General features: G+C 40.0%; 1 protein-coding gene across 1 annotated transcript; it reads left to right on the top strand.

Annotated features, from left to right (window-relative positions):
* The first annotated feature begins 806 nt into the window (after positions 1 to 806).
* LOC129773014 (uncharacterized) lies at positions 807 to 6,572 on the top strand. The gene has a single exon (XM_055776563.1). The coding sequence runs from the start codon at positions 807 to 809 to the stop codon at positions 6,570 to 6,572; it is 5,766 nt and encodes a 1,921-aa protein (XP_055632538.1).
* Positions 6,573 to 13,418: the final 6,846 nt, after the last annotated feature.

Raw genomic sequence — 13,418 nt, 5'->3', positions numbered from 1 at the left:
TTGCTGTAGTGATAGTATATTTAAGTCACTTTTATTGAAAAGACGTGCGTCACACACACAAGGCGGCATCGGTGGATATAAACGCTCAAACGTCGTTTTTTCCCGAGACATACGATTAGCCGCAGGGCATGAAAATCGAGTTTTCGCATAATCACCAAGCCTTTATCTGTATTTTTTGAAAACATACTTGGAAATGTTCAATTTATAAGATAAATATTAGATGTGCAACGTAAGAAGTTGGTCAGATTAGTGATTTACGTAGAATTTAAAGGAATGGCGAAAGGTATTTGATTGACGGAAGAGGGACGGAAAATAATAAAGATATTCCGTGAACAAAAGTTTTCTAATCACTCGATCCTAACAAAAATTGGTCTATCTGAGAAAGTGGTACGGAATTTCTTGAAATAGTGCCAGAAATATGGGATATAACGACTGTTAGAACCGCGCTGAAATATCTAGTAGACTAAGATTTGTTTCACGAATTCCGTTGTTCACCAATTAATAGTCTAGGCAGGCGTTATGAAAAACGTCAGTATCGAAGTGATTTTCTCTCTGTAGAATACACGAGTAGCTTCCAGAGCTTTTCCAATTTTACGTGGTGCGAAGATTTGATTGAACTGAAGGCGATAGGCATATAGGCAAAGGCTATTTAAGCTCGTGTCGGAGAAGATAAAATAGTGTCGGAGAAGATAAAACTAAAAATCTTTGAGCGCATTAGAGAAAATCCGCTACAGAGAAGTTTTACTCGGCCATTGCAGTTCGAACATTTCTCAAAGATTTTTAAATCTTGTTCGGAAGGTCGCAAGATGTCAACTCCGGCTTCTGTGGACGATAGAGTCACACCATGTGGAATATGTCAGGAGGCGCCCTCTATCGAGTGTGCGATGATGGCGTGTGATGATTGTGGAATCTGGTTCCACTATTCCTGTGTAGAGGAGGATGAATCAACAGAACATCATACATGGTTCTGTCACAAATGCCTCAAGAAGCGATTCCGAAGCCGTAGGGGAAGCAACACCGTGTCATCAGGGCAGAAAAAGAGCAGAGATCTGGAACTCAGGCGTTTACAAGAGGAACTTGCCTTGCAACAGGAGTACATGCGGAAAAAATACAAAATAATGGCTTCGTATCTCGGCGAAGAAAGCGACGACGACGACGATGGTAGAGAGAGCGCTCGGAGCTCGAATGTGAGTAGTGTTAATAGGACCAAAGCGTGGATCGACAAGCATTCAGGAACGGAGGAAAAACCTGTTCCTTCCAAGGCTCATAGGCTTGACCCAATCCCGACCGCTAGGGAAAGTAACAATGAAAGATTCGAGGAGAACCAACCGTTAACGTCATTTGGTCGTACGAAGTCATGTATTCCGTCACGTAATCAACCCGTGCCGTCAGTGAAGGGAGAACCGCATGTCATTACTGAACATCCGTCACCGATCGATGAGTTACCGATATCTGACGGGCTGGGGAGTGGAAAGTTGAATAACGTAGCACTATCAGCACCATCGAAACATCATCCTGAAGAATCAAGAAGAAGCAATCAGAATCCAGTCCCGAGCAGTTACCCTCAAACAAGTTTTCCGTTGACAAATGGACAGCCATCGATTCCTCAGTCCGATCCTATGGAACCCAGAATGTCGGGGCCTAATCCGGTTCAAATAATGGCTAGACAAGTGTGGCCAAAGAAACTTCCTGCGTTTTCAGGAGCGCCTGATGAATGGCCGATTTTCATCAGTTCATACGAGAATTCAAATTCAGCGTGTGGATTCTCTGATGTGGAAAATTTGATAAGGTTGCAGGAAAGTCTGGAGGGTACGGCCCTCGAGACTGTACGGAGTAGACTGGTGCTGCCCGCAAACGTTCCGAAGGTGATGGAAACATTACGAAGAGTTTTCGGGAAACCAGAAATTTTGATCCGTTCGTTAATTTCGAAAGTACGGGGTATAGATCCACCAAAACCAGAACGTCTTGATACTGTCATCAGGTTTGGTATGGCAGTACAACAATTGTGTGACCATCTGGAGGCTGCCAATCAACAAGAACATCTCTGCAATCCCGTTTTACTCCAAGAAATGGTAGATAAACTTCCTGCTAGTTTCAAGCTGGAGTGGGTACGTTTTAAGAGAGCCTTCTGTCCAGTGACAATGCGGACTTTTGGAAATTTCATGGAGCAATTGGTTGAAGATGCAAGCGAGGTGACATTCTTAAATCCAATGGATTCGACCAAATTTGAGAGAAAGACAACAAAGGAGAAGGGATTTGTGCACACTCATAATGGCACGGAGATGGTACCAGGAGGCAATTCCAAACCAGGTTCTTCGGTTGTGAAGGATGACAAGCCATGTGCGATATGCTCCAAGCCGGGGCATCGAGCGCGCAACTGTGAGGAGTTTAAAAAGCTGTCTCTCCCGCAACGTCTTCGACTGGTGGAAACCCGGAAGCTTTGTGCCTTGTGTCTTTACAATCACGGTAACATGCGATGCCGGAACAAGTTCCAGTGCAATGTAGCAGGTTGTAACGGTAAACATCATTACCTGTTGCATCGATCTGATAGCGGGGAGGAATCGAGCTGCATGGTGCACCATAAGATATCGACGTCTTTCGTTACATTTCGCGTCATACCGGTCTCACTGATTAACGGGAACAAGCGTGTCGACACGTACGCTTTTCTCGATGAGGGTTCATCCAAAACGTTATTGGAAAAAGACGTGGCAATGAAGCTAGGACTTAAAGGAACCGTTAGGCCTCTAGATTTGAAGTGGACATCGGGGGTGACTCGAACCGAGAAGACATCGATGCGGGTTAATTTGACCGTAGCTGGAAAAGGGTTGTCTGAACAGTATCCATTAAAAGACGTGCACACCATCGAACATTTGAATTTGCCAAGACAGAGCACGAGTTTCGGAGAGGTGATTCGTAAGTTCCAACATCTGCAAGATTTGTTCGTTGCTGATTTCAAAAATGCTGAACCGACAATATTGATCGGGTTGGACAACATGGATCTAATAGCACCTATCGAATCAAGAATTGGCAAAGCAGGTGAACCAGTTGGATTGCGTTGCAAGCTGGGGTGGACGATTTCCGGGCCAGGATGCAATGCGACAAGAGACGACTATTGCGGAATACATCTGTGTGACGAAGTAATGGATCAAGTGTTGAAAAACTATTTCACAATGGAAGAAGCCGGGATTAATTGTCCATATCGTGTTGAATCTGATGAGGACCGAAGGGCTCGAAGCATGTTGGAGACAACTACCGTTAGAATAGGAGCTGGGTTTGAAACAGGTATGCTGTGGAAACTAGACGATATAAATCTTCCTGACAGCTACCATATGGCGTATCGCCGGCTTCAGGGCTTGGAGAAGCGATTCAAGAGAGAACCGGACTTGCGAGAGAAAGTGTGGCATGCAATTGAGGACTTCATCGAGAAGGGGTACGCTCACAAAGCAACATCAGAAGAGATCTCCAGAATAGAGCCTGGCAAAGCGTGGTATTTACCATTGAATGTGGTAACCAACACCAAGAAACCGGGAAAGATTCGACTGACGTTGGACGCAGCAGCGAAGGCAGGTGGAATATCCCTCAATGACATGCTGCTCAAGGGCCCGGACATGTTGGTTTCATTGTTAGAAATTCTGAACTGCTTTCGAGGTCGACGAATAGGATTTGGAGGAGACATTAGAGAAATGTTCTTGCAGATCAAGATGCGGGAGCCAGATAAGCGATTCCAAAAATTTCTATTTCGGCTGGACTCATCCTGTACTCCTGATATCTATGTGATGGATGTAGTCATATTTGGAGCCAAATGCTCGCCATGTAACGCTCATTTCACAAAAGATGCCAACGCTCGCGAACATGCTGATCAGTTTCCGGATGCTGCAAATGCAATCATCAATCGGCACTATGTCGATGATTATTTTGACAGTGCAGATACTGAAGAGGAGGCAATTCAACGAGCAGTGGATGTGCGTTATGTTCACTCATTGGGAGGATTCGAAATCCGCAATTGGGTGAGCAATTCACCTAAAGTACTTGCAGCATTGGGAGAACATGGAAAGTCAACGAAAACGCTCAGCTACGATAAAACATTAGAATCCGAACGTGTATTGGGTTTGCTGTGGAAACCAGAAGAAGATGTGTTCACCTTCACTATGGGACTAAATGACAAACTACTGCCGTATCTCACCAACAGTATCCGACCAACGAAGCGAATTATCCTGCAGTGTGTCATGAGTTTTTTTGACCCAATAGGATTTCTCTCACCGCTGTTGATTCACGGAAGAATAATAATCCAGGAGACTTGGAGAAGTAGAACCGAATGGGATCAGTCTGTGACGGACGAACTCTTCGGGCGTTGGCTAGGTTGGACGAAGCTACTATCAGACATCGAGAAAGTTAGAATTCCGCGTTGTTTCTTCGGTGACGAATCGATTAACGATATACGAGCAATTCAATTGCATATATTCTCGGATGCAGGCGAAGACGCTTATGGTTGTGTAGCTTATCTACGATATCTTGTGAGGGACGAAATTCGATGTGCGCTAGTTGGATCTAAGGCTAAAGTAGCTCCACTGAAACTGACATCAACACCTCGATTGGAGCTACAAGCTGCGGTTATTGGGGCAAGACTGATGAATGTTCTCAAGACAAGTCTTCCGGTTTCAATTCAAGAACAGTTTTTGTGGGTGGATTCTACGACAGTTTTATCATGGATACGCTCTGATAGTCGTAAATACAAACCGTATGTGGCACACCGAGTTGCTGAAATTCTGCACACGACAGACATCGCTGCATGGAGATACGTCCCATCAAGAATGAACATCGCCGACGATTTAACTAAGTGGGGTTCTGGAACAACAGTAGATCCGGAGTGTCGATGGTTTCTAGGTCCACCATTTTTACACGAACCCATGGAATCATGGCCGGAGCAGCCCAAAACGAAATTGTTGGTACCTGATGAACTGAAGCCGTGCTACTTGTTCCATCATATTGTCTTACCGGAAGCAATCATCGATGTGACTCGAATTTCAAAATGGAAAGTATTGTTGAGGACAATAGCGACAGTGTACCGTTTCATTTCAAATTGCAAACGAAAATGGAAGGGGCTTCCAATTGAAGCAATCAGTATCGATGATGGGCGGAAGGCGATTATTCCGGCTGTACACGTGGCGATCCAGCAAGAAGAACTGTGTAAAGCGGAACATCTGCTTTGGCGAATGGCTCAGGCAGATAAATTTGCGGACGAAGTGAAGATTCTGAAGAGAAATAAGGACGTCGCATCGGATCAATGGATACGTATCGAAAAATCGAGCCCTTTGTATAAGATGTCACCCTTTTTAGACGAAGATTGCATCATACGGATGGAGGGCAGAACAGCAGCAGCGAGTTTTGCTGCAAGCAGCACTCGCTTTCCAGTAATACTCCCAAGAGACCACGTGATAACCAAGAAGATCGTGGAGGACTTCCATGTGCGATATGGACACGCTTCGAAGGAAATAGTTGTCAATGAAATTCGACAAGCGTTCTTCGTTCCGAAGCTACGAGCGGTGGTTGGAAGAGTTATCATCGACTGTTTAGTTTGTAAATTACGCAGATGTAAACCTGTTATTCCCCGAATGGCACCGTTACCCATACAACGAATGCAACCATATGTTCGAGCTTTCAGCTACGTAGGATTGGATTATTGCGGACCAATCGATGTAACCGTAGGCAGACGTACTGAAAAGCGGTATGTGGCATTGTTCACTTGTTTAGTTGTAAGAGCCGTACACTGCGAAATAGCTTTCAGTCTCAGCACAGAATCGTGCATACTTGCCATCCGACGATTCATCCGACGCCGTGGATCGCCGATCGAAATATTCACGGACAATGGCACGAATTTTCAGGGAGCCAGTCGTGAACTTAAGGAACAGTTGAAACGAATTGATAGGGAGTGTGCCGACACCTTCACTGATGCCAGAACAAAGTGGAACTTTAACCCGCCTTCTGCTCCCCACATGGGTGGAGTGTGGGAGCGGATGGTAAGATCAGTCAAGGAAGCCCTGGTCTCGTTGAGTGATGGGCGTAAAATGAACGACGACATCTTGATGACGACATTGGCCGAAGCAGAACATATAATAAATTCTCGCCCGCTGACATACTCCGGAACAGAAGACAACGAACTGGATATTATAACACCAAACCATTTCCTCCATGGAAACTCGTCTGGACAGCATCACCCATTCCAAGTACCGATTTCGCTGGCGGAAGAACTTAGAAGTAGTTACAAGCGAACGCAAGTACTAGCCAAGAAGTTTTGGGACCGTTGGTGCAAAGAATACTTTCCAACACTGAACCAACGTAGTAGGTGGTACGAGGATAGCCGGACACTGAAAGTAGGAGACTTAGTATTAGTGATGGATGATGGTAAAGGAGGTACAAGTATCAGGGGCATCGTAGACGAAGTATTCATCGGACAGGATGGTCGTATTCGTCAAGCCTTGGTTAGGACCACTAATGGATGCTTTCGAAGACCTGTGGCTAAACTAGCGATTCTGGAGCTAGGAGATAAACCTGCTGGCCTTACACAAGAGTAATGCGGACAGGGTTTATGGGCTGGGGAGTGTTAGAACCGCGCTGAAATATCTAGTAGACTAAGATTTGTTTCACGAATTCCGTTGTTCACCAATTAATAGTCTAGGCAGGCGTTATGAAAAACGTCAGTATCGAAGTGATTTTCTCTCTGTAGAATACACGAGTAGCTTCCAGAGCTTTTCCAATTTTACGTGGTGCGAAGATTTGATTGAACTGAAGGCGACAGGCATATAGGCAAAGGCTATTTAAGCTCGTGTCGGAGAAGATAAAATAGTGTCGGAGAAGATAAAACTAAAAATCTTTGAGCGCATTAGAGAAAATCCGCTACAGAGAAGTTTTACTCGGCCATTGCAGTTCGAACAACGACCAAAAATTGGGAACACCAAAGTTACTTTGCGTCTTAAAGGTCGAATAAGACACGAAGCAACCAGGAAACGATGTCCTGCTCATACATTAAGGCAGAATCGGTTGTTCCAGTAACGAAGAGGCATATTGCGCGCATCTTGAATGAGTCACCAAACATCATGTGGAAGAAACTTCAAGGGAAGCCGAAACTGACCGCCACCCATAAGCAGAACCATCTCATTTTCGCCCGGCAATTCATGAAATGGAAGCTAGAATGAAGAAATGTTGTATTTTCCGGCGAGAAAAGTTCAATTTGGATGGTCCGGACTGTTACAGTTGCTATTGGTACAATTTAAGTCAACGGAATGTCGTGAGATCGAAGCGAAACTTTGGGGGCAGAAGTTTGACAGTGACAGTGATATCACAGCAAGCTTCTCATTAGTTTCATTTTTACCCGAATGAACTCAGAAAAGTATCTTCAATTACTAGAGGACGTTTTGATTGGCCATATTGAGAATAACGCTACCGAGGATGTCGTTTTGTCAGCAGGATTATGCATAGAACCCTGTTTCCAAGCAATCGAAGGCATGGTTTGCCGAGAAGGACATTCCGCTTGTTGAATGACCTGCTGACAGTCGATTGCAATCCCATAGAGAACCTATGGAGAATCTTGGCCGAGATGGTCTATGCAAACGGATGACAATTTGACAACATTTCCTGTCTCAAGGCAGTAATTCAGGAATGTTGGGCTATAATCAATATAGCAACAATTTAAAAGCTGTCTGACTCGATGCCAAATCGAGTTTTCAAAGTGATCCAAAATGGAGGTGGACATACTAAATATTAGCTACCGATTGGACTCGAAATTTGCCGCACAAATTTTCTTTTCTTGAAATTCTAGGATGCGGCTAAACGAATGTCCACCCTGATTCCAAATATTTGAATTACTTAGAAAACAAAAAAGTCAATTCATTCTTTTTCTTTAGAATGAATTCGATGAAAATAAACAATAATCGTCTTTTATGAGCAAAACTGTACAAAGAATTGACTTATTTTTAAAAATATTGTGGAAAAATAGGGTGCGGCTAAACGAATGTCTACCACTGTATTTGAGGTAGTCTAGGCGAAAAATTCCATTTTTCACGACTTTTATATGCCTTTCGGCTGGTATCTCACCAATGACACTCGTAATATTGTCTTGTAAATCAAAAAAAAAGATGTCTAGAGGGTGAATAGCACAATCTAGTGGATTAATTTACAGGGGAGAGATTCACGTACATCGGAAATCTCATGTTCATCTTTCATATGAAATAGTGATTTGAAGCAGGATTTAGAAAATATCACTACGTATGTATCTTATAATTCAATACCGTATATTTCCATCCGAGGAATCGTTAACTAGTATATCAAATCACGCCGAAATGGAGCTCCGACCATTAGACCATCGCCTGAGGAGGCGACCAGAAAATCTATCCACTGATGATGTTCTCCCATCTCTGGCCATAAATTCGCGCTTACCGCAATGCCTAGCGCATCTGGACCGCCAAATGAACACGTCGTTGGTGGCATCCGATAGATAGCAGCCAGAAACGGAGCGGCGAAAACAACGACTTTAAGTGTTCCAAATAATAACCATCCGAGAGCTAGTGATAATGTTGAGTTTCGCCCGAACCTGGCACACAACGGGCCTGCCTTCTTTGGCGAACTTATGACAGCTCATAGGTTATTTTTTATCAGCTTTTTGTTTGGCGTTAGAGGCGATGTCGTCTCGTGTTTGCTATCGTGTTGCTATTATTTTATGTAGTTACGACGAGAAAGACTGCTATGGCGTTGGGGTCGCTATAATGTACTGGGTACGATTATGGTTTCTTCTCGGAACAGATCATAGCTCTCAGAAATCTTTGCGTCTGTGGACCAAAATCTTTTGCTTTGTTCTCTTAACCTAATAAAATGTTTAGAATTAGCATTGAGCAAGTTGCACAATATCGTAGGTGGTACGAATTTAGAACTGTTAAGTTAAAACCTAGCCCTCATCCGTTGCTGATGATTGGTAATATCTCTTAGATGAAGGCATGCTTTCTCCAAAAGTTAAGAATTGTCCTGGCCACGTCCTTGCAACTGCTAAGGAAAGGGAAGGAATGTTAGTTCGACATTTACTGAAGAGAGATGCAGAGAACTCTACGACCTCTCATAAATGTCTCGGGAATTTAGGAATGTATTAGTAGGGGAGGTGAGCCATAGGATACACTCAGCCGGTGTTATTGGCGCATGTTATTATTACTATTGCTATTATTATTACTATTACTATTACTATTACTATTACTATTACTATTACTATTACTATTACTATTACTATTACTATTACTATTACTATTACTATTACTATTACTATTACTATTACTATTACTATTACTATTACTATTACTATTACTATTACTATTACTATTACTATTACTATTACTATTACTATTACTATTACTATTACTATTACTATTACTATTACTATTACTATTACTATTACTATTACTATTACTATTACTATTACTATTACTATTACTATTACTATTACTATTACTATTACTATTACTATTACTATTACTATTACTATTACTATTACTATTACTATTACTATTACTATTACTATTACTATTACTATTACTATTACTATTACTATTACTATTACTATTACTATTACTATTACTATTACTATTACTATTACTATTACTATTACTATTACTATTACTATTACTATTACTATTACTATTACTATTACTATTACTATTACTATTACTATTACTATTACTATTACTATTACTATTACTATTACTATTACTATTACTATTACTATTACTATTACTATTACTATTACTATTACTATTACTATTACTATTACTATTACTATTACTATTACTATTACTATTACTATTACTATTACTATTACTATTACTATTACTATTACTATTACTATTACTATTACTATTACTATTACTATTACTATTACTATTACTATTACTATTACTATTACTATTACTATTACTATTACTATTACTATTACTATTACTATTACTATTACTATTACTATTACTATTACTATTACTATTACTATTACTATTACTATTACTATTACTATTACTATTACTATTACTATTACTATTACTATTACTATTACTATTACTATTACTATTACTATTACTATTACTATTACTATTACTATTACTATTACTATTACTATTACTATTACTATTACTATTACTATTACTATTACTATTATTATTACTATTACTACAGTCTACTCTCTCTAGCTCGATATCCGAGGGACCGTCGAGTTAGGGAGGTATCGAGTTATGGAGTGGAGAATGCTTGTAAAATCAATCGAAGGTGCCATGAAATCCATCGAGCTTCAGATCATCGAGTTTGGGAGAGTTGACTGTATTACTATTACTATTACTAGAAAATATGGTACTAATTGTTATAAATGAACTTCAGCCTTCCAGTTGCCGTCACGTTGATACCTGTGGAAAAAGAATATGTTTATTAAAATTTTAGATCTCTACATTTTTAGATTTTTATATTTGGATTTTGGAATTTTTGATTATTTGATTTCTATGTTTCTAGATTTTAAGATTTTTAGATTTCTAGATTTTTAAATTTTTATAGATTTTGACTTTTTTAGACTTTTAGAGTTTTTGATTTTTTCGGATATTTGGATTTTTAGATTTTTAGATCTTCGGATTTTTGGATTTTTAGGTTTTTAAATTTTTAGATATTTGTATTTTCAGATTACTATATTTTAGATTTTTAAATTTTTAGATTTTAGATGACTAAATTTTAAGATTTTTAGATTTCTAGATTTTTGCATTATTAGATTTTTAGATTTCTATTTTTCTAAATTCTCAGATTTCTAGATTTCTATATTTTAAATTTTTAGATTTTTTAAGATTTCTAGATTTTTAGATCTTTCGATTCTTAGATTTTTGGATGTTTAGATTTTTAGAATAGCACCGACACCGAGATTGCTATATCGGTGAGTTGAAAAATTACGTTAGCAATCGCACCATCAGCGAGCAGGGAGATGTCAACGTAATCTTCTGTAGCATCCGATCTGAATAAATCAACATTCCAACTCTTTAGAAATGGATACAATTTAGTATGAAAAAAGCTGTATGTGTGTATGGTGGAAGAAAACTTAACTGGCACTGCTGCATGTTCAGCCCATCCGTGTCGGTGATTCAATTGTGATAAACTCACTACGACGTAATAACTCCGCACTCGATGTATTAGACGAGGGCAAACAAACCGTTCGTCATGATGAAGTATGCCCGTGCCAGAGAGAGAGTATTTTCGCACTATAAAGGCCGTTTTATATTATCAGGCACGTAGCGTGAACGGCACGGCAGACAAATACATGATGTATTCATATCATCAGGCATAGCAACTTCTCTGTACGGACCGGCAGCGCAGACGGAGCGGAGAAATGCTACTGGTGATTGAACCGATGTCGTACCGAAGAGCGACCAACGCACCCACACCACGAACTTCGACGTTGGGTTTGTATGTATGGTGCTACTCGCCCATGTAGTTTGTGCCCGGCACCGGCAAAATATTCTTTTCGAGAATTCCTTCATGCATTTCACTGAAGCGTGCTGTGTATGCCCGGAGCCGTTCCGCTATATATACGCATACACATTTGAAACACATGCAATAATATTTGTCTTGCATGAAACGTGCCGTGCCGGTTACGCTACGTGCCTGATAATATAATATTACCTTAATACAGAACCGAACATGCGACGAATTGAAAATGCAACAAAACGATCTCTTCACTACCACAAACGCGGTATAAAAATGGCTTCCCAGAAAACTTCACCAAACCTTCTCAAAAACATCTTCGAAGAATTGAAAAATGTAACGGTTTCGAAATCACATGCACTATTTTTTGCCCATTCAAAATAAAATAATCAACACAGCACTAACGCGCACATATTTTTCAGTATGCTGCCTCCTGCTCAACACAGTGAAAACATAAGAAATCGCAAACGAAATACGCGGAGCACAAGAAACACACGTCCACATCCGACGGCCGCTCGAATGAAACCCACCAAATGAAATGTTTAGAATGTACGAAAATGATTTCACCATGTTTTCAAAAATTCGAATGCATTCTGACTCAAATTGGAAACTAATGAATACTCTGGCTAAATTAAAATCTTCCCCCTTCGCCATTCACCCTGTGGCAGCAATCAGGATATTGTTCTGAAGACGGATTTTACGAATTATGAGTTACATTCAAACAAAAGATTTTCTCCCGTTGCACACACAATTTCACCCCAGCCACAAATCCATTGAATTCGTTAGGTTTGTTGAGCGGTTTTATTACCCCATATGTAGGTCATGTAAGCAATGTGTATTGCAAAATGGGTGGGGGTGGTCGTTACCGTCTGTTGTGTGTCAGCCAACATAGATGGGTTAGTCTGACGATCATCAGATAGCGTAATTATACGCGGAATGTGCACTTCGTGTTACAGCCTGATGTCTTGCCCTAATTTTAGATACAGTTCGAAGTCGGTAGTGTTAGTAGTGTTGTTATACATATTTATTTGAATGTAAAATACATGCCCCCTGGATTCGGACCCAAAATAAGCATGTCTGTTTCTCCAACGTTATCCGAAACAGACAGCGTTTTTTATTAACTTAATTGACAAATTGTACCAATACAACGCACTCAGAAATGCTCACCTCTTACTGACCAGCATCTGGAATTCTATGATTTTATATGGAGTAATAAAAACCAAATATTGAACAACTCGGTATCAAGTTATCGGCCATAAATAAAACATGTTTATTTACGTCATTATCTGTATTTTGATACTGAAGCTTGTGTTGTAACTTTAACCAATCCCGAAATACAACTGTTTTGTGATTCTAAATGAATCAAACTTCATTCAACCGAACGAAGGGAAACATCATGAGAAAAGTTGGCTTCGTCTTCTTATTGATTTTATTCATCAACCTTACTCAAACAGCAACACAATAAAGTAATATAAGCTACGTTTCAGAGTTCTTGATTATGCTTCGATATAACGTACAATTCGATACAACGTACAATTTTGAAAGTAAAATGTACGTTATATCGAAGTTACCCTGTAATTGCATTTAAGTTTATCATTGTTCAAAATCTGTATTTTTTCTCTTTTGATTCATCAAATGGATGCCCTGGAAAACCCGTTTCCTGTATGTACTTGTATCCTTTAAATGGGTTAGATGACATAACGTGGTAGAATTCGGTACCGCATTCTGTTCGAAAATGTACGCAAAAATACCAATAAAGCCATTACTACCCTTTTCATCTGTTTATTCAATAATGCAGAAGAAGACAAAGAGTCATCATGTATCATTTTTAAACACAAGTCTGAATAGTTATGACCTACATAAATATAAGCCTGAGTCAAATCAATCTATGACTACAAAAATATATTATAGATAAAAGTAGCATTATCTCCTTC

This window comes from Toxorhynchites rutilus, chromosome 3, assembly GCF_029784135.1.
Source record: "Toxorhynchites rutilus septentrionalis strain SRP chromosome 3, ASM2978413v1, whole genome shotgun sequence".
Taxonomy (NCBI): domain Eukaryota; kingdom Metazoa; phylum Arthropoda; class Insecta; order Diptera; family Culicidae; genus Toxorhynchites; species Toxorhynchites rutilus.
The sequence above is the reverse complement of the archived record's forward strand: the minus strand, read 5'-3'. Positions and strand labels throughout refer to the sequence as shown.

Coding starts and splice junctions, on each gene's coding strand:
- LOC129773014 (XM_055776563.1), top strand. CDS start 807: ATGTCAACTCCGGCTTCTGTGGACGATAGAGTCACACCATGTGGAATA.